The following is a 21,652-nucleotide window of genomic DNA, read 5'->3' as shown; positions in this document are numbered from 1 at the left end:
GAAGCGTTCTGCAGCGGGGGGGCTGCTCGGGGTGGAAGGGATGGCTGATGAAGCCCAGTGCTACCGAGACCCCTTTGTGCAGGGAGATGTGGAAAAGCACAGGGAAGGGGTGAATCCCCGTGCAGGGCCACGCTGGGGGGACCACGGCCGGGTCGGGCACCCATGTTTCGCTTTCTGTGTGATTCGGGCAGGGGAAGCAGAAGCCCCGGGGCTGCAGGAGGAGTGTCACCTGCCAGGGTGGTGGGGACAGCTGGCACTTCCCAGGCTCACTTAGGGAATGGCAGGCTTTTCCCCCAGGACGTTTCAGCTCCCCGGGCACAGAGCTGACATTTCCCTGGACTCCCAGGGGCTCTTAGGGAAGGGCCACGCGCTGAGGCGGGCAGCCGCCCCAGTGTGCCTACCCGGGAGAAGGGCAAGGGCTGTCCCTCTTGCCGTGGGGAAGAAAACGGGGGGCACAAAGGGGGACCTGCCAGGGAAAGAGTTAAGAGAGCCCGGGAGCAGCTGGGCTGTGTTTGTTTGCTGTAGCTATGCGTGCTGCAGGGTAGAAAAGAAGAATCTCCAGCCTGGAGGAGGCAGATGAGGGAGGGTCCTCAAGGAGGTGGCTGGGGATGAGTGGGGCAGCAGGTCTTCCCCTCTCTGCTCCCACGAGCTGTCACTGCAGGGAAACCCTCTGGCTCCCCGAAGGGCTGGGTGACGAAGTGGGGACGAGCTGGACTAGCAGCAGCTGCTTGGAGCTGCCAGGTTTGTCTGGCGTGGAGGTTCTGTCTGCTGCCGACCGGGTCTCGGGCTGCTTCCTGCCGATGAAGTGACTTGGCTGTGGAGGAAGGCCACCAGATCGTCTGCTGACAGGACAGCAGAGACCAGGGCTGTAATGCTGACACTGTTCCCAGCCATGTGAGCTGCCTCTGACGGGTGCCTACCCCAGAGCCCTAGCTCAGAGCTCTCCCACCACGCTGCCCGAGCTGTAGGCAGGGGACAGCACCGGCGTGGACGCCCACACAGGACCATCCCCGCAGGTTTCTGTGGGCTACCGGGTCTCCAGTGCTGGCACACCATGGCAGCCCATGGTCATTGCCCAGGGCAGAGGCTACCCACGCTTTGCAGTGCTGGGCCAGAGCTGCTGTGAGAGAGACCCCCAGGCAGAGGCAGTGGGAGGTCCAGGAGGGGATTCAGGCGGCTGCTGCACCGTGGCTGAAGGTGGAGTTTTGCCGGGGAGAGGATGGAGATGGTGAGGCTGTACGTGGTGCTGATCCCCATGCAACACGTCCTTGCCATGACCTGGCTGTAAGTACGCTTTGCGCTTGTACCGTCTGGGTCGGAAAGTCATCTGGGGAGGTGCTGGCTCCCAAGAAAACAGGCAGATCTCTGAGAAAAGGGTGGAAGAAGGAACTTGGGCAATCCAAAGGCAGCACATGAGGAGGGACATCCCTGGGAGCATGAAGGGAGAGGGATGGTGAAGCTCAGGAGGTGCAGACCAGGGTGGGGAGCAGGAATGCCCAATTTGGCACAGACAAGAGATGGCACATCTTCCCTGCCCCTTTTCTGCGCTAAAATAAGGCTACAGGGGGCGAGTCCAGCACAGACATGGCCCTGGCTCTAGTCCACCTGCAACTGAATCTCTCCCTTGCCCTACAGGTACCTGGCCGAGGAGGCTTCCCTGCAGGTGGCCCTCCAGGGCCCCGGGGGCTGTAAGGGTCTGACAGGGCTGGTAGAAGAGCAGGTCCGCATTTGCCAGCGCCAGGTAGAAGCCATGGATGCGGTGAAGTGAGGAGCGGAGCTGGCTGCCAAGGAGTGCCAGCACCCGTTCCGCTCTCGCCGCTGGAACTGCTCCACTCTGCAGGGGCTGCAGGTCTTTGGCAAGGTCACCGTCCAAGGTCGGGGGGGGGGGGGGGCGGGCAATGCAGGCAGACTGGGTACGGGGTCCCTTCAGTAAGCCTACACGGTCCCCTTGACACATCAGCCTTTCCTGGGGTAGTGTGCGAGTGTCACACTGGGCCCAGCCCCAGAGTGGCCAGTGCCTTCCTCCGCATGCTGTATTAATCGTTGTCAACACAGAGCAAACTGAACCAAATGCATATGCTGTTACAAATATTACTGTTCTGCCTAAACTTCTTCCTCATTTGGTCAGGTTTGGCTTTTTGGTTCCACCTGGCCCATTCCGGGTACCAGCTCTGCAGACTGGTAGACCTTCTCCCCTGCCTGCCGCCAGCCCAGCCCCTGGGAGCAGCAGCAGCTCATATCAGACACTTTGCTCTGCAGCTGCAGTCCCTCTTTGCTGCAGCCAGGGAAGAAGGCTCTGCCTGTGCCCCCAAACCAGCACAGAACAGGTTTTGCGTGTGTTTGGCCGGGAGGAGCCATACGGGGAGCTGTGAGCAGGGTCTCTGGCTCCTGGAGACATGGTGGCAGGGTCCTCCCTAACAAACCCCTCAGACCCTGATGCACCCCCCACCACTCCCCTTTCTCTTCCCTTGGGGGCTGCTGACTTCTCCCCCTTAATGGGACGCCTGGCCCAGGAACTCAATTGTGCCAGGGCGAGGGCGCTGAGCCCAAAGGACCCCCCAGAGCCATCGCCCTGCCGGCTCCAGGTCTCAGCAACAGCAGCACTGGGTGAACATCCCGCCAGCAGTTTCTCCCCAGCAGTCTCCTTCTGGAAGCGTTCCTCCAGCATGCCTTCGCAGCTCTTTCCCCAGTGCCGTGTCCCGTCAGTGCCTTCCCCCTCTGCAGACTGGGGCCATTTCTCACCCCGCTGCAGGCACGCGGGAGCCTGCTTTCACCCACGCCGTCCCCGCTGCCGGCATTGCCTTTGCGGTGACTCGTGCCTGCAGCCGCGGGGAGCTGGAGTGTGGCTGCGACCGCCAGATCCGAGGAGTCAGCCCGAAGGTGAAGGAGGGTGGTGGCGGCAGGGATGGGGTGACAGAGGGGAAGATCCATGGGGGAGACCCGCCCCAAGGGAGAAGGTTCCTCACAGCCCTCAGCAATCTGGGAGCTCCTCTCAGGGCTTCTACTTCCTCATCTCGTGCCGCTTTCCCTCTGCAGGTTTCCAGTGGTCGGGCTGCTCTGAGAACCTGTCACACGGGGCTGGCTTCTCTCAAGCCTTTGTAGACAACCCCGAGAGGAGCCGTGGTGTCCCCTCCAGCCCGGCGCTCATGAACCTGCACAACAAGCGGCTGGGGGGAAGGTAAGGGCAGGAGCAAGGGCTGGGAAGCAAGCCCGGCTGCAGGGGTCTCTCCCTGGCTAGGCGGAGCTGGGTCCAGCCCCCTTACCCCCAGCGGCCGGGGGCACCCATGGGAGCCCGGGGCAGGGCTGCATCCTGCTGCCCCTCCTCAGCCCAGCCCAGCACCGCTCGCCGAGCTGGCTCCTGGCCGCTGTGGAGCGGGGTCCCAGCCTCCCCCCGCCTCCGCGCAGACTCTCCTTTTCCTCACAGAGCCCAGCTGCCATTTACCTTCCTTGGCCTTCTCTGCAAAGGGAATTAGTTCCTCCATTCTGCCCCGAAGGGCTTCCCTGCCCCTCCTGAGCCAAGACACCTTCTGCAGGGGCTGCTGTGACATCTGGTCCCTTGAGTGTCCTCTGGCTCTGGGCAGATCCATCCACCTCCCCAGAGCAAGTCTCTTCCCCTGTCTCAGGGATTTTTCTTACAGACCTAAGCCAGGCTGTTTTCCACAGAGTGGTTCCCCTTCTGCTTCATAGTGATCTGGCATAAAAGACTATTTTGCTCTCGCTTCCCTCTTCCCTCCCCTCTCGCCTCTCCTCCCATTTTCCCTTCCCTTCTCAGCCGCCCTCCGGCCCCGGGGCAGGTGCAGGCCCCCGGGGCAGGTGGGGGCCCCCGGGGCAGGTGGGCTGGGGGCACAGCAGCTGGGGCCCGCAGGCAGGCGGGCGAGGGCAGTGTCCCAGCTCTGCCTGGCAGCTGCCTCCCGCCCCACAGGCTCTCCTGGCCCACGTGAAGGTGAGTGCAAGTGCCACGGCGTGTCAGGCTCCTGCGAGGTGCGCGCGTGCTGGAGGGTCATGCCTCCCTCCCTTCCGCAAGGTGGGCAACGTCCTCAAGGAAAAGTCTGAGGGGGCCACAGAGCTTTACCCCAAGCGGGTTGGTTCCCGCAAGCTCCTGGTGCCCACGAACTCTAGCTTCAAGCCATACGCGGCTCATGACTTGGTCTACCTGTTCGCCAGCCCAGATTTCTGCGACCGGGCCCCCGGGCATGGGGTCTTTGGCACCTCCGGCCACCAGCGCAACCGGACATCCCCAGCCACGGATGGCTGCGAGCTGCTGTGCTGCGGCGGGGGCTTCCGCACAGCCCCGGCGGAGGTGGTGGAGCGGAGCAGCTGCAAGTTGCACTGGTGCTGCTCCGTCACGGGCAAGCAGTGCCGGCACCTCGCGGAGGTGCACAGCTGCCGCGGCGGGGCGGCGGGGCCGAAGGCAGCTGGGGGAGGGAGGTGGAGGAGCAGGGAAAGGTGTAGGGGAGACACAGCCCGAGGGGGAGCAGAGGAGCTGTGGGGTTTTCCTGCCCTGCTGGATGGCTCCGGGGGTCCCCGCACAGCAGCCTCTCGCCAGCCTCACTGGGCTTTTTGTGGTTTGAATGATTTTTCCTGATGGAGGGCTGGAGGACACAGGCCCAATAAATCCTTAAACTTTAGAAATAAACCAGCTGCAGTGGAAAGCAAACAGTGTGTCAGGTCCTTCTTCGCATGCTGTGTTTGGGACCTGGTGGGTGCCTGTCTCTGCTCCCTGCCACGGGCTGGGAGAGGACAAGGCCACGCTGGGGTCATCGTGCTCAGGGGACATGGGCTGCAGTGAGCAAAAAACAGCCGAGTGCAGAGCAGGGGGGCAGGGGGAGCCTGGAGGGGGTCACCGAAGGGTATAATAGAGCAGCAGCATCAGAGAGAAGGGAGCAAATTAAGTTTGTAGGGTGAACAGGTTCTTTATACAATAAGACTCATCCGAGGGAGAACTATCACCTGGTGTAATCCTGCAGGGAGAGGGAGGCAAGAGATGGCTGGGGATTTCAGACAAGGACACTTGGGCCAGTGGCTCTTAATCTAGGTGGCCAGGGCTGATGCCTTCTCCAATGCTCAGCTGCTCCTTTGTTTGGAGAAAATATTTTCAGGAGGAGTTCCAGCAAGTCCCACAGTGAGATGCTGTTTTGTGAGGCTCCCCTCATGGTGTGCCGCTGGCGCCGGCACAGAGCAGGTGCTCGGAGGGTGAGATCAGGCCACGATGAGCTGGCTGGCCAGCAAGAGGTCTGGGAAGAGCTGTCCAAGTCTATCCAGGCTCTCTGCCCCACTACAGCTCCAGATAGCCTGCTGTGGAGTCCTGTCCTTGCCACACATCCCCCTGGTATCAGGCATCACCCCTTGGCAAGGCTGAGGAACTTCTGGTGCCACAGCTGCACCTGCTCCTCTCCCTCCTTCTTACTCAGCACCCGGTATGTCTCGTTTCTGAGGCAGCTGCGACGAGTCACCTGCAAGGAGAGCCTGAGCTCATAAGGCTGCTACCACTGCCCATCCTTCCCCCCAAGGAAAGGGGACCCCGATGATGGATGGCAGCTGGAGGCTGGGGTGATGGGGGCACCAGAAGGAAGAGGGGAGAACCACCTGGAAAGTAGGAGGGAGAGGATGACAGCTGAACTGTGTGTTTCCTAAGGTATGGGCTAGTCCTCTGTCCTGCTCTGGTGGGTTTGGGTTTTGTACCACCTAGGAGGCACACAGCAGATGGGGGAGATTCCCCCCCTGCAGGGACATGCAGGGAAACCCTGATGGGTGGGATGCTTCCTACAGCTCCTCTGTCTCAACATTAGTGGTCGTCTCCACTCTTACAGCGTCTGTGCAAATCCCACCGCCTCAATTACTCACCAGCTGCACTTGCATCACTGTCACACCCCCAAACACCCCCAACTCTGTCCTACTGGAGGGAAAAGCAGAGGGCTGGTGAGTCTTGCAGGGACTCGGTGCTGCTGTGGAGGGATCAGCCACAGAGAAGGCTGTGTGAAGGGCGCTGCAGCCTGCTTCTCACCCGCTGGTTGTAGAGGCTCTGCTGGAGGCATTGGTGGCTCTTGAACACGCAGTAGTTGGGGTGCTGAAGTCCATCTGAGTCGCAGATCTGGGAAGATGGGAATGAAGGCCAGAGAAAGAGGAAGAGGAGAAGGAGGGGTGGGAGCATCCACTGGGCACCTACCTGGCTCTGGGCATCTCCATCTTGGAAGGCGGCGTACTCTGCCTTCAGCCAGAGGCTCACACGAGGGTCCTCACAGCCACGGGTGGCTATCCGGCTGCACCAGTACTCTGCCCTCAGCCCTCTGAAAACCTCCACGCCATGGTACTCTGAGGTCTCTGGGGAGCTGGTCTGCAGAGGAGGGGGATAAAGAGAGTGATGTTTCTTCCTCCCCTTCCCCACCACCCAGCCTAGGCTGCTCCTCAGAGGCCAGCAGGACATGCAGCATACCCAGTACCTTGTTGCCTGCAGCCTGGTGCTGGGCTGAGATCTGAGGGTTGATGTAGGTGCTGAAGTTGCCTGTCTTGCAGTGAACACGGTTCAGGTTTTTCATATTCTGACACTGTTCCCTCTTCAGTGAGCAGAAAGCACAGTCAGGGCACAGGTCCATGTGACGCCGCCCAAGGCTGTCACACACCTAGGGTGGATGTAGTGGGGAGGTCAGGGGGGAAAAAGGAGACCGAGGACCTCCCATGTCCTTGCTCTGGCTTGGATATTGCTGCTGGTCACCCAGGTCAGCTTCTCCCAGGAGGTGGCACCTGAAGGGACAGTGCTGACGAGCTCTGGCCACCCGAGCATTGTGGTCAGCACTGCAGAGAGGCCTGCACACAGTGGGGGTCAAATGGGGACATCAGCATCTTTACCAAATCTCCGAACCCGAGGACTCTTTCTTCCATCTCCTTCCAGATCTGGGTGACCGCTGATGAGACACAGTTTCCCTCCAGCACCGCATAGCACAGGATCATCACTGCCTCATCATTCTTCAGGGCTAAAAGGCTGACAGAGAAAGGGATGAAGTCAAGTCTCATCTCTTGTCACAAGCTGAAGAGGTAGACCTCTAGTTAAAAAATGAAAGGGGAGAAAACACACCCTTCCCAAAGTAGCAAAAAAACCCTTCCCAAAGAAACCTTGGCCAACCTGCATGGAGGAATGGGGGTACATGCGGAGTCTGTATCTGCGTGTGTAACGTGGAGGCTCCGGGGGGTGTGTGTGTACGTTTGGGAGCACGTGAGAGGGACAGGCTGAGGAGCACAGCTTGAGGAACTTCCCCAGGGATCCTGCAGCAGCCCCTGCCTGGTTTTGTCCATCTGAGTGCACAGCAGGGAGATATTTGTTAGAGGTCTGCTGAGTGTTGACCGTGGGGCAGCCCATTTGGGTCTGGAGTAGGTAACTTCCAAAGTCTCCCTCCTGCTTGAGCCAATGTATTTGACAGAACGGGGAAAAAATCGGTAACAACGAATTAACTGTTCATCCAAACTGACATGGGAAGGAAGCTAAAGGTAGAAAATTTAATGACAGTGTGATAAGGACAATAAGAATATTTTGCCTCTCTTAGGAACAGTAGAAACTGTAGACATGGTACAGAAATGTTATTAGACAGGAATGGTGTCAGTTATCAGCAACAGTGCAGAAGAGGTAAAAATGCTCATTAGACATTTGTCTCCTGTGCCTACAAACAAAACCAGTGATAAATAAACAAGCTTTGATCTGGCAGAAAGTAAGAAGATAAGAGCAACAATTGCTTATGTTAAAATGCTTTTAAAATCCACGCATGGGCTAACCTCTATGGAGAAGTTTTCCTAAGTGCAGCTGAAACTTCTTGGAGACCTTTAGATTAGCATTAAAAAAATAAAAATGATCTGGAGAACCTGGAGGGAGGTCATGAAGATGACATTTCCTAAGGCCTGGAAAACACTCAGAGCGAGAAGCTTAGCTGAGCAAAGACACTTGTGGGTGGCCCCTCAGTCTGTCAGTGCTGGCACCAAGGTGGGGATCAGCTGGAAGGCTCTCTCCATCAGCAGACGGAAAAGCAATGACTTTTGGCGACTGGAACTTGGGGTGAGACCCATTCAAAGCAGAAGTTAGCTACACGTTCCTGACACAAAGAGTATTTGGTGTGGGAGTAGCTGATGGGGCGGTTTCTCCACAGCTTGGAGACATCAAAAAGATATCCTAAATTTCTCTTAGCAGAAAGGTCTGTACCTCAGCCACACAATGTTTCTCCTTCAGGGCTTGCCAGGCATGGCTCCATGCCCTGTGCTGAGCAAGAAGGCCAGGGTGAGCGATAGCAATTTAGCCTCAAGGCTAAAAGAGGTCACTCTCCCTGCTGTTAGGCTCTTAGGATTGTGCAGTGTGTGAAGAAGTCAAGTTGTAAGGAACGACTGGTGCTCACAGATCTATGGACATGTGAGAGGTACACACCATAAGCACAGGAACACACAGATGCTTGTCATTTGCACGGGGTTTGGCTGTGCGTCCATGTAGGAGAACACGGGTGAGCATTAGGGCTAACAGGCAGAAGCTTTGTACAGCTCCTTCAGAGATGCCTGGGCACTGCCACACACCGTGGGGAAAGGAGCTCACAGCACGCGTCATGCACTGGCAGCGGGTCAGAAACGAGTGATCCTGTACCCAAACTGTTCACACTAACAAGCAGCAAATGAGCATGTCAGTATCTCTGAAGTTCTCTCTCACTCTACAAGAGAATCTGGAAAATCTTAAGTCACAGAAAATACGAGTGCTATATTTTTTAAAAAACATTACAGTCAAGTTTGTTTTATCATAAAGCAGATGCTGCTCTAGCCTGCAACAAGGTGAGTGAAGGTGTTCCTTTAACACACCATCCTGTACGGGCTGCAAAAGGTATGCTGTGGGGACAGACATGAAAAAATTACTGTGGTGCCAGCCCACAGCACATTAACCACATCCCCTGAAAAAACAAGAACAGATGAAAATCTGGAAATCTGCATATTGCAAGCCTGTGCATCTTACTGCAATGCACCACAGTGTGACCAACCTGGTCAGAGGTTTGTGGAGGGAAAGGCTGAGTTCCAAGAGGACAGAAGAGTGCAAACTGAGGACAGCGGTGACAGATACCAACCGTTTCAGGCAAAGCTGGAAAGAATTACAATGTGCTGGTAAAAAAAAGAAAGAAACCCCACCTATCCTGCAGAGAATACTTCCAGAATCTGTGAGATCCTTTATGTCCACTCCTCCATCCTGTGGCTCCACACGATCCTTTTTATTTTTGGTTTTTCTTTGTTTCCTCTATAAACATTCAGACCATTTAGGATACTAAGAAGAAAAGGAAATTTGAAATTTAGAGCAAAAAGTCAGTGCTCATCCCACTTGAAAATCTTGTCTAGAGTTGTTCAATTCAACCTTCTCAGCTTTTTTCTGTGACTGGGAGCTGGACATCTCTGAGAGAAGAACCAGTGACAGCCCCCAAGGCACACCTAGCATTTCTCTTTTGTAAAGGATTGCTGTCTGCGTGGGGATTACCTGACACTGACAATTTTCTCTTAAGCAGTTGTAGCCCTGGAGAACAAGTGTTCAGTCCACATTTCGCTGATAAATCTGTGACAGCCAAAGGGAGTCCTTGCCACCACTCAGATGCTTGACTGCTTAGGTGCAGCTGGATCTTTGCCTTCAAGATTTGGTAAACCATCTGGGTCACCTTGATGGGACTCACAAATTTCAATTAAGGACCCTGATCTTACTCTCCAAACTCATCTGAAAGAATTTATCCACAAATATTGGCTATTGTTCCACTACTTGCTTGTTATTCCAGTGGCACGTGATTTGATTGCTTCTTCATCACACCAGGATGATCAAACCAGTAAAGTCAGAGGCACATTAATAGCCATTAAAAATTATATGAATAGCTCTGCTGTTTTCATCACCAAGGTAGAAAAAAGAAGAAAACTGTCCACCTTGCTGGACCTTTTTAAGAAGAGTAAATAAACAACAACCTGAGGCTTTGAAAGCAACTGTTAATAAATGGGTTTTAACAGGCTTTGTTTTCTCCAACACATGTACTGGTCCAACAAGTGCAGCCTAAACAAGATGCAAATAGATGATTACAGGCAAAACAGGCAGTAAAAGGGAACTTTTCTAAAAAGAGTGCTTCCATAAGTAGCTTATAAGTAGCAGTAAAACATCTGCTGAGTGTTGATGACCTACTTGTTCAGAACAAACACAAAATCAGATGTGGGTAGGAGCCTCTGCTGCACAGCAAACTTTAGATTTACAGATCATGTTCGATATGATCAGCTCATGCAGGTCAGAAAGCCTCATATCAGTATGAACCACCTACTGACACTTTGCCTTCGGCCACATATGCAGCTGCACATGAACTGTGTCCATAACATCCGCTGACCCACCCAGGAAACTGAGTCGCACCATCAGCCTGAGGTTACCAAGAAATTCTGTTGCTCTGTCACATTCATTTCCTCCTCTATCTCTGTTCTCCATTTCCGCTGCGAGTCTTTCTGACCTCACGGTTGCAAATTTATGAGTTGGTTTACCACCTTGGGGTGAGCGAAGGTACTTTTACATTATCCCCAAATAACAGCTAGTATCTTGAAAGCCACTGGGATATGTCGGGGGAATGGGTCTTACTCTGCATCACCAGACCCAGGGACGGGTCCTGAGCTCCTTGCTCGCTGGTGGGCATCTGCAATCCACCACGCCGTGGCACTAGGTGCAGCCAGGGCTTGTCCCTGGTTCCTCTCCTGGTGATGCCCAGTGCCCTGGCACCGCTTTTCAGTGCATCCAGCCACTCTCTCACCGATGCTGCCTTCTGGCAGTGCTGGGGCTTTGTGTCCCATCACAGAGGCATTATAGGCAAGCGGTACGGACCTGGCAGAGCATGACAGCACTGCTGCTGGTCCCCTACACTTGTTGACATGCTGCTGAGCTGTTTGTGGATGTGCAGAAGTTTCACCATACTTCAGGGAAAGCTATAGGTCTGTCTAAGGTGATTTCGAAATGCAAATCCCTTCCCAGCTTAGTACCTAACCACTGCTCTAGGAAAAGCCTAACAGGTACTGGGAGGCAGTGTTTCAAGGGAAACGGGAAAAAATATAATTAAGTAGAATCTGTGGGCTGAGATCAGTAATTGCTTAAAGGCAAAAGGAGAAAACTTCAGATAAAAGCCTATTCTTGCTTTAGCATCTTGAGACATGGAGTGACACACATAGACCCTACTTCAGCGATATCTCAAGAATACTGGTTGACAACATTCACCTCTCCCTCAGCGTAATGACAAGGATTTGGGCCATTAACTTTCAGCTGCTGAACCTCCTTGATATTGGATAGCTGTGTGAGGTGGAGTGAATACCTGAGGCAAGCAGAAAAGAGGATAAAGAGCAAACAGCAGCTTTCCAGCACTTTGTAACTTCTGATTTATTTTTTTTTTGGGGTGGGGGTGATTGCTGCAGGAAACTAAAACCACCAAGGAAAAAGCCATTCTTAGCAGCTTCAGGATAAAAAAAAGAGAACTTGGCCTGCAGGCAAGAAGGCAGGCAGGCTGGCTAGGTACCTGACAGATCAAACCCAGCAGGTAACCTAATGCAGGAGCTGTTGGGAAAACGGGAAAATAACGCCTGCCCAAGGGCTCAGGATGCACAGACAAGGGAAAAACTGTATTTTGTAAACACTTCTGTCCTGTTGACCCGCACAATATTGCAGCCTTTTACCTCTGCCCCCGGGACACTGAGAGACCCCTGCTTTGAGAGTCCCAAAAGCCTACAAGCATTTGAATTTCTTCTAGCTTGCTGGCGAGAAGACTACCTGCCATGTTACGGCTCCCCTTTCACAGCTAGCTGCACACAGTAACAATACGGAGGCACTAAATTGGGCCCTGGCCTCACTGAATGTCCAAAAGGTACCACTACGTAATCCTCAAGTGACAGCTAGTTTCTGAAAGAGATGTCAGGGGAACGGGCCCCATCCCGCACTGTCAGACCCAGGGTGGAAAAACAATAATTGTGAAAGAATGAGGATAATTCAAAAAGAGTTTTGTTTTTTTTTCCCTGGAGATAGTATTTTTAATAAAGGATCTAGTGATAAAATTAAAGCTGTTGGGGATGAAGTACATAAGCACCACAAGGACTGTTTGGAGGGGTAAAGCAGGAGGAGGAGGATGTAGCCCCTGGAGGGCTTGGCTCGTCCTTGCTGTGGAAGCAGGGCTCACATGAACCAGGAGCATCCCCACGCAAATACCAACGGGATGAGGTCTGTATCCGGGACAGCCATGATGCTGAAAGGAGTGTAGGGGTCATAGCGGATGAACAACGCAACAGTGGGAAGCCCTGGGAAAAAGGGCAAATGCAATTCTTGTGTGCAAACAGAAGAGCAGGGAAGAGAAGGGAGGTTGACCTCCTCCTGTGTACCCAACTGCTGAAACCCATCACTGAATGGTGCATGCAGAGCTGAAGTGTGTGGATGTTTTAAAGGGACACTAAAAATTGCCGCAGAGAGCGAGAGTTATGCGAGCTTTATAATGTAGAAGCTACAGAGCTCTTTTTAGCTTATTGCAGGATTGAATCATGGTATATCGGTAACTTTGAGGAAAGGCAATAATGAGAAATAAATAGCTCTTTAATCACAGGGCAGAAAGCATAATAAGAACTAAAAATTGAGAGTAAGTGCAATAAGAGACAAATTTTCCCCCCCATGATGATTCACTGCTAGCAGAAAGGCCACAAAAGTATGCTCCAAATTCTTCACCTTGTTATGTTACTGCCTTTGCCCTGTCTGTCTCTAAAGGTCACAGCCAGCTTCATCAGGTACCATCAAAGCTGGCAGAGCTACCAGAGCAGCTGCCACAAGCAGGGCTGAGTGAGCAAGGATGGATGTCCTACTAGACACCAGAGCCTAGGGAAGACACACAGCCCTGGGCTCAGTGCCCTCACACCCTGCGCCCCTTGTGTTAAACCGGACGTCGAATGGCACCTGCGCATGCTGAACGGTCCCACCCAGCACTGCTCCTCTTGCTGGAATGGAAAAGCCTCAAAGCATTTACCCCTTTTTTAGGTCATACTTTGAAGTCCCTTTGAGAGGAGGTGGGATGTGGTGAGCAGCAAAGCTGACAGGCGTGGTCTATCTTGCCTTTTTATCCTCACTTGAATTTAAGCTTTGCTTAGTATGATTGATGTGGCTCGGCTGCCAGGTTACAGACACAGTCAGCATTAGTGTCTTTGAGAAACTCTGCAGCAGAATAGCGAGTGTCATCTGCAATCACAGCAGTCCCTCAATAATCCCAATATAACTAAATCAGAGCAAGGCTCAATTTCAGAGGCAGGGGAAATGAACATATCCTCAATGAAACACAGTTTTGCCTCAGAGTACGTACCCCAGTAAAAATTTGCCAGGCAGTAAAAGCCTCATACAATATTAGGAAGGAGGATGACATAAGTTACAACCTTGCAACAGAACAGTTACAGCTTTAACAATGCAATGCAATTCATTTTTACATGCAGAAGTGGGATCTCTGGCTCAACTGTAGTAGTATGCAGTGTGTTTAATAGGAACCACAGACTGCAACCATGCACAAAACCTGTGTGATAACAGGAACATCATTAGCTGGCAACAGAGCCAAAGCAAAACGACTTCTCCATGAAAACCCCATCTAGACAGCATTCTGTCTGCTGCTGGCAAGCAAAACAACCCTTGCATCTCAGTCAAGGCAAGTGATCCTCAGCCACAAAGTACTAAAGGTACAACAAGTAAGTTGAGTGAAAACACAGGATCCTTTTGCAGCTCGCGAGCCCCAGCTGCCTGAGGATCAAGGCAAATGGATCCTGGCAGATCAGCTGGGAAGAGCTCAAGATGTTCGACAAGCTCCTACAGCATCCCAAGGCTGGGGGAGCCAAGAAGGTGTGTAAAAGGACTGCAGCAAGCTGGACTGTCGCAGGGCCCTGTGCTGAACTGGCATGCAGCTGCTTTCAAAGCCAGACCAGGCAACCAGGGCAATGCACAGCTCCAGAGTGCAGAGGTGCGCATGTGCTCGGGCAGAAGCAGTGGTCCTGCACAGCCAGGAGCAGGGCTCTGTGCTCCCGGCTCTGTCTCCTAGCCCAGGACTGCTTTTGCTCTACCTGGGCAAGGATGGAGCTCTCCTCAGGCCAGACTGTTTTTAAGAAACATCTGCCCCATGTTGAATGCAGAGAGGCAAGGAACACAGAGAGACACAAGCTTACTCCAGCAGCCCAAGGACCCATGTTGGCAAGGAAGCTATTTCTGCAGGTCATCCGTACTCCTCAGAGACGTGAGCTGGGGGAAGATGAGTGCAGATGTGGTTGCACGCTGCAGATGGCCACGGTGTGAGGACACACGTGCATGGGAAAAAGCCCTGCCGGCATCTAAGGCCCAGCTTAAATGCACTTTGCTCATGACATGAGGACAGTAATGTTGTCAGGTGCTAGCAGCACTGAGTCACCCTCTCCCTGCTTTACTCTGTGCTGGAGCAGGGGTCCCTGAGGGGCTCCCCAAGTACATTTCTGCTCTGTATGGGACAGCTTGCTCCAGAAAACCTTCCTGTGCTCACCAGCTGCTCAGGGCAGGGGCACAAATGCCATAGGATTACCACGTGAGGACAGCCCTGCACGGGTGGTGTGTGGTACCCTGCCCAGAGGGGAGACAGGTCTTCCACTTACCTGCCACGGGGGGCTGTTTCCTGCACCCTCTCTGCAGTGCTGCCTGACATGCTCTCTGGGTGTGACTTGGAGTCTGGAGAAGGGCCCTCACTGCCCAGGGATGTCTCCAAGGAGAGGGCTGAGTGGATCAGCTGCCAGACGTTGTTCTGTAGGCGTTGCTCCCAGGCTTGCTCTGTGCGGTCAGGGGATCTCAGCCTGGGAGGCAAGGAGGCTGGGACCAGCAGGGTCGGTGGGAGCGCAGGCAGCCCCCTGTCCTGTGGGGGTCTCAGCACCCCTGGCGTGGCTGTGGAAACATTCCTCAGCAGTGGTTTCTGACTTGACAGTGCATAGGAGTACTTCAGGAGACTGTCCACATTGGCACGCAGCAGGGCATTGACATGCAAGAGAGAAGCCTGCTCTGGAGCTGGGGAGAGAGTGGGATGGGGCGGCTGAGGGCACCTTCCTGAGGCCAGCCAGAAAGCTGCTGGGGGGAGCGGGGGAAGAGTAGCTACAGGAGATATGCAGGCAAGCAGGGGCACACAGCACAGCTTGGTGTAGCCATACCTTCTTCTGTAGGGGAGCTTCTACCCCTTGCCCAGGAGCCCACAGCATGGGGTTGCTCTGTCATGAGGAGTTTTTTTTGAGGAGACAAACTGGAACATGGGATTCGCTGCGTGGAGGAGAGAGGGAGAAACATGAATCTCACTGTGTTATCTTCCCTTCCTCCTCACCCCTTCCATCTCCCAAGATATATTCCCCCTTGCCCTGTATCCTGTGCACCACCTTGGTATAGAACTGGCGTTTGAAGCAGCGGTACTGGGTGAACTGGCAGAAGGTCTGAAACCACGGAGCCTCAGGGAAGTCACAGCAGACTGGCCCTGGAGAGGGGATAGAGAGAGAGAGAGATGTGGGATGGGGGCAGGCCACAGGTTTTGGCATCTGCCCCCTTGACCTGGGCAGAGCAAGAGCTGGGGACCTCTTGGCTGGCTGCTTTCAGAGTGCTAGTGGCTGAAGGGAAAGTCAAAGCTGTCTGACCCCACGTGGAGATCACAGCCTTGTGCTATTATGGCTTCCAATCCCAGGTGCCACATGCACTTTCCCTCCAAACTACCCACGGTTTCAGTTAGTCCTTCTGCCCTTTTTCACATGGTTATCTTCCCTTTTACAAAGACCCAAACCTCCTGTTTCCAGGATCTAATAAGGACTCTGTTATTAGTCCTTCAAGGGTTTAAAAAAAACAACCAACCAACAACAACAAAAGGCAAGCAGGTGTGTGATGGCTTAAAAAGATGACCAGACTGTGACTGGGAACACCACAGGAGACGACCTCTTCAGGGAAAAAAAAAAAAAAAAAAAAAAAAAGAAAGAGTTTGACATTGATTCTAGCCATGCAGGAGATGGAGGAAAGTCCACAGGGCCAAGATGCTGCTGGCAAGTCCTGTGCCTGTACACACGTGCACCATAATCCTGCCCAGTGCTGCCAACACTACTGCCTCAAAAGCTACAGCTCCTCCTGCAGCGATTGTGGGAGAGCTGAGGTCATGCAGGAGAGCAAAAAAACTCTGGGACATTTGGGGAGGGGGGTAGCCTTGTGCTCCCTCTGCTCTGCGAGTGCATGGCCCAGCTAGCAGAGCCAGCCCTTTGTGCATGCTGAATGGGTCAAGCGCTAGCTGAGACGAAGGAGGCTGGCAGTAGAGTTGCAGTGCTCTCCTGTTGGTTATTTGTGCAGCGTCTTTTATGCTGTATGTACTCCTTCACTTGTGCTGAGCACATGGATTCACCAGCAATAGTAGAATTTCAGGTATTCACTAGGATCCCAGCCCAGAAAATTACCCAAGCTGGAGGTAACATGCCAGATCCCCACCCTGTCCCTTGGTGATGCCTTACGCAATCTCTCCAGGACACAGGCGACAGGGACTCACCGAGAGCAATGCCCGTGCACATGTACTGGGAGCTGCAGAGTTCCAGTTCATCACGTAGCCGCTACTTACAAAGGAGCATTGCTACCTCCGAGCAGTGGAGGATGCCCAGCCCTTTGCTATCCCCAGCATTAGCCTGGCTCTCCTGCACCCCCAGCAAAGCGTGCCAGACCAGGCATACTGGAGCTTGGAGTATTACAGCCTGCTGTGTCCTGTTACAAACCATTCCCACAATGACACAGAAACTTTCCATTTTGGGGTAAGGGGAGAAGAAAAGTACATCTTCATTCCAGTACCTGGGAAGTGAAGGAAAACTTGACACAGTTAAAATTTCCTGTGGGCTCTCTTTGCTGTCTCTAGATTTTCATCGTGGCTCAGCTCTCCCACAGCCTGTCCAACGCTGGTGGCATTGCCTGACGAGCAGCTCGCCTCCTTCAGCACCGATCCCCATCTCCTCATTTCTCTCAGCTCATCTCCCCTGCAGAGATACTAGTCTACCTCTGAATCCTCTGACCTTCCTGCCAAAGGGAGACATTCCCAGCACCAACTGCTTAATCAATATGATCTTCTGCCTCTTTCCTCTGCTCGTCCTGCCCATGTGTTGCTGCAAACAGCACAGCTTCTGCTGAGCGTCAGGAAGCCACCCCCTTGGGCTTTGTGGCCAACTCCACCTGCATGAGATCCCAGCATGGGGGTGGGGAGGTGGGTGGGCAATTAATTAACAATTGCATCATCACTAAAAGGTGGAACCAGCTGAAGTATTTGCATACTCTCATCAGGAAACATCCTCCTGACTCTCATCTTCCACAGCAGTGTTGAAAGGCTCTGTGTAGGCTTCCCCTGTCTAAAACACAGCGTAGCTGCTCTCCTCAGCACCACGCCTAAAGAGGCACAATTAATGCTCACGAATATTTGACTGCAGACAGCATTGCCATTTATCTGTGGGGACAGTGGAGACAAAATATGTGAGGGCACATGCACTGCCACGTCCACTCAGCCTCTCAGCTGGTTTGTAACACATGCTAAAATAGCCCCAAAAGTGGGGAAAAGGGAACACAGAGGGGAATAAAGTTTGCCAGATGGGCCTGTTGGGCTGAGGGCTGGAGGAAAAAGTAGCAAAGAGGGCATCCTGCAAAATTGCCCCATCTTCTGGCATTCCCAGATGCTCCTGCTGCTGGCAGCTGAGCCTCCGAAAGCAGCAGGAGTGGAAGCATGGCTGGATATGCCGAAAAGCGGTGCCAGTGTGCTGGGCATCACCAGGAGAGGAACCAGGGACAGGCCCTAGGTACACATAACACCATGGCATCATGGATTGCAGGTGCCCTCAAGCGAGGGAGGAGCCCAGGACCCATCCCTGGGTCTGGTGATGCAGGGTGGGACCTGTTCCCCTGACACAGCTGCAGAACCAAGCAAGAAATAGTTGCCCTCATGCTGCAGTCCAAATAAGCACAGTTGGCTGATCGTTCGGTTCATTGACGTTCATAGCTAAATATAAAGACATATTTTTTATGACAAAAATTGTTCCTATTTTTTTTCCTCTGAAGAAAAATACAACAGAAGTAGTCCCAAGTTTTTCAGCTGCACAGATATAATTATGCCACTTAAATTCTCTGATGCAGGGGTGCAGAGAAAGTATGACTGCAGAGATTTAAAGGGTGCTGTTGCTATGGTGTTTTCTGAACTGGGATGTTTCTTGGCTCCTGAAATGTTAAACACTTAAAAAAGCAGCTTATCAGCTCATGCTTTCTTAAAGGCCCACGAAAGCCCATGAGCCAAGCTTCTGTGTTAAACCCTAGCTGAAGCTGGAAGGAGCCGGTCAGGTTGTAAGGTGTACTGTTGGGAGGAGATGATGAGCTTCAGTGAGTTTCAGAAAACTGCAGCCAGTTTTTTTCCCCTGCCACCCCACCGACAGACATGTGGAGGAACTGAAGAGCTCAGCAAAGGGCCACTGAAGTGGTCGTGGCTTTCAGCCCGTGACCTGTGAAGAGAAGCTGTACTTGTTCCGCTGGATGGAGAAGAGAGGCAGCCCACGAGGACCCAAAGGAAGGCTACACGATGACAAAGTCAGACTCTTCTTGGTGGTGCCAGATGACACAAGAGGGAAAAAACTGCAAATTCCTGCTTAGGAGGTTAGGACTGGCCATCAGGAAAAGACTTTTTCTTCAGGAAAGGTGTGCAGACTGGAAGGGCTACCCAGAGAGGCCACAAAACCAAACTCCCTTGCACAAATCCAGGGTGCCCTAGTGCTGGGAGTGTCCTGCTTTGAGCTGGCTAGACACCCCAAAACTGAGCCATCCCACCACCATTCCCACAAGCCCGTGGCATTTTGGGGCAGAGAAACAGCTGGCGCTGCCCCAGCTGGGGCAATGCCCACATCTCCCCGTGGAGGTGGGCTGATACCTTCAGGGACGTGGCCGTGGTTCTCCTCCTGGTCCAGCTGCAGGATGGTGGAGCTGAGGCAGCCTTGCGCCTGGCGCAGCTGGCAGAGCACGGCTGCCTTCCAGGGGGGGGCCCAGGCTGGCGAAGAAGAGCTGGTACTCGCTGTCCGACAGCGGGCTGCCTGGAGCAGGAGGCACCGGTGGAGCTGCAGAGAACGTCAGCACGGTCAGCAGCCCTGGGGGAGAAGCAGGCTGCGGTGAGCCCTGAGGGGCGAGCAGCGGGTGGGAATGGGAGAGCAGCCGGCGGGGTGGCCTGATCCTGTCTGCTAGCGCTGAGTGGGGCACTGGGCTGAGCTGGCCTGGACTGCCCCAGGGGAACCAGAAGCCCTGGGGAAAAAGGGGGGAAAAAGAATGGAGAAGAAGGGAAAAAAGCGAAAAAGGAAAAAAAATAAAAGAAAAAAAATAAAAAGAGAAAAAAGAATGACCTGCAAATAAAAAAAGAAAAAGAAGGAAAAAGAACGAAGTACAAATAAAAGAAAGTAAAAAAGGGAAGAGGAGAAAGAAAAAAGAATGAAGGAAAAAAAAAAGAAAAAAGAAATAAAAAAGAATGAAGGAAAAATAAAAGAAGAAAAGAAAAAAGAATTAAGAAAAAGAATGAAGAAAAAATAAGAAAAAGAAGAAAAAAATTAAAAAGAAAGAAGAAAAAGAAAACTTTTAAAAAGAATTTAAGTCAGGGTTTTTTGAGTTTGGTTTGGTTCGCACTGGGGGGAGGTGTTTTGATCTTTGGATTTGTTTCATTTTTTGGTTTTTTTTGGTCACGCCCCCCCGGAGCCCCTGCCCGGCTCCCCGCTGCCCCGGGGGCACCCACCATGGCGCAGCCCCGCCGCCATGCCCGGCCCGCGCCCCCCGGCGGGCACCGTGTCCCCTCCCCCCCCCCCCCGACAGCCGCCTCCGCTCCTGCCCCGGCCCCCCCGCCCGGGGGCTCCAGCCTCGGGCCCCGGCCCTGGGCTGCCCGCCCGGCCGCGCAGGCCTCGCTCACCCGCCAGGCAGCGCCACCCCGGCATGGCCGCCGCAGGCCTCGCCCGCTCGGTGGCCCCGGTGACGGGGCAGGGGGCAGGGGCAGTGTAACGGCTGTGAGCCCGTGCCTGCGGGGTGCGGGGAGACAGGCGCCCCCGGGGGGAAGGGGGAAGCCGGGCGTGGGGAGAGGCAGGGGCCCGGCACCCCCGCTGCTAGGCAACACGGCGCTGGCAGCTTGGCAACGGCAGCCGGGGCCTGGCCCGGCTCCCCGCGGGCCTGCGCCCGGAGCGCTCTGTGCCCGCCTGCAGCAGGAGGGAGACAAAAACCTGTTCCACTTGCAGGGGACTGGGGCTCACCTCGTGCCCCCCAGGAGCGTCCCCACGCTGGGCTGCTTCGGGACGCGGGGAAGCCAGCCTGATCTCCCCCCGCAGCCGTGTCCTCCTGTGAAGCCCCAGCAAGTCCCAGGAGCAGCGGGCAGCCTCCCCTGCCCCCGCCGCTGCCCTGCGCGCCGCTCTGCACGGGAAAGCCTTCCCCGGCCAAAGCAGGAATGGTGCCAGCCAAAGGGGCTCTGGGGCGGCCAGTGCAGAGGTGCCCAGAGCCCCGCACGGCTGGTTTTGGGGGACACCGAACCCACGTGCCTGTGCCCAGTTCTTACGACAGAGACCAAAGCGTGAGGCACAGATGCAGTGACCCACGTGTGCACCCCACGAATTGCAGCCGACGCGGCGCTTCCCACGGCTGGGCACTTTCTGATGTGAGAGGGAAAGACATGACCGTAACCATCCTGGGCAAGCAGCTGTCAGGGTGCTTGGAGAGAAAACGCTTGGCACAGCAGCAACGAGAACTGCAGCTGTAAGCAAGATGCAGGGTGGCACAGCGGCTTTGTGTGTCCCCTGAATCACCCCACAGCCCCAGCCCGGCTGCAAAGTGACACCCTTGCAGAACAGAAGAGTTGCTGCAGGCAGAGCAGAGAAGTCTGCTGCTTCCCAGCGTGGCACGATGCTGCTGAAGTCGCTTCTGTCTCAAATTGTGGGAGACTGGAGCAGCGCTGCTGGGTGCAGCAGCTGCAGGGAGTGCTGTGGGTGCGCCGGCTGCGACTGCAGGGCTGACGTGTCACCCGCCACTACCCGGGGTGGCCGCGAAGGCTGTCAAGGCAAAAGCTGAAACCACTGCAGCCAGGCAGTCCATTAGAAAGGTGTCTGGCAACTGCATGTAGCTCTGTGAGTCCTTGCAGGAGACAGGCTGTAGTTTGTTATGAGATGTCTTGTTGGATGCCAGTGTTTCTGAGCAGCTTGACCATTTAACGACAGCACTGAGTTTTAGGATGTTTTTCCAGCTTCTTAGAAAGACAGTGAGCTGGGGACATTTTCCAGCTAGCTCTTGCCGCTCACACCAAAACAGGCAGCGCTGCTGGGGCTTACAAATTTTAGCATGTCCCTGGTCTTCCATTGCTTAGCTTGAGACATACTGCTAATTGGCTGATTTTAGAGAACTCCAGGGCCTTCAGCTCCCCAATTCTGTTAATCCCCACTGCTCCCCCATGACAACAGAGCCCAGGGTGAGTTCTGTTGTCCTGACTTGAGTGGCTTCCCAGGGGAGCTCAGTGCTGACCTTGGTGGCTGAAGGAAATGCATGACCTAGGAAAACATACTGGTACAGCATGTTATGCAGCGTTATTAACGTCTGGCAGGTGCTGGCTACACAGCCTGGGTCTGCATG

At 54.1% G+C, this 21,652-nt stretch overlaps 2 protein-coding genes across 2 annotated transcripts; one reads left to right on the top strand and one right to left on the bottom strand.

The window, feature by feature from the left end:
• The first annotated feature begins 1,219 nt into the window (after positions 1 to 1,219).
• On the top strand, positions 1,220 to 5,126 carry LOC121088591 (protein Wnt-4-like). Its single transcript, XM_040594932.1, is given in 8 exon segments — positions 1,220 to 1,284; positions 1,636 to 1,874; positions 2,753 to 2,890; positions 3,037 to 3,163; positions 3,892 to 3,941; positions 3,944 to 4,008; positions 4,010 to 4,399; positions 5,100 to 5,126. Coding segments are annotated over 8 exon segments (1,101 nt in total).
• LOC121089422 (acrosin binding protein) lies at positions 4,889 to 20,089 on the bottom strand. Its single transcript, XM_040596638.1, is given in 11 exon segments — positions 4,889 to 5,453; positions 6,005 to 6,091; positions 6,167 to 6,334; positions 6,441 to 6,620; positions 6,847 to 6,979; positions 14,641 to 15,043; positions 15,184 to 15,289; positions 15,403 to 15,497; positions 18,939 to 19,047; positions 19,049 to 19,152; positions 19,956 to 20,089. Coding segments are annotated over 11 exon segments (1,524 nt in total). The 5' UTR covers positions 19,981 to 20,089; the 3' UTR covers positions 4,889 to 5,339.
• Positions 20,090 to 21,652: the final 1,563 nt, after the last annotated feature.

This window comes from Falco naumanni, chromosome 5 (assembly GCF_017639655.2).
Source record: "Falco naumanni isolate bFalNau1 chromosome 5, bFalNau1.pat, whole genome shotgun sequence".
NCBI lineage: Eukaryota > Metazoa > Chordata > Aves > Falconiformes > Falconidae > Falco > Falco naumanni.
This window is presented reverse-complemented; position numbering and strand designations above follow the sequence as displayed.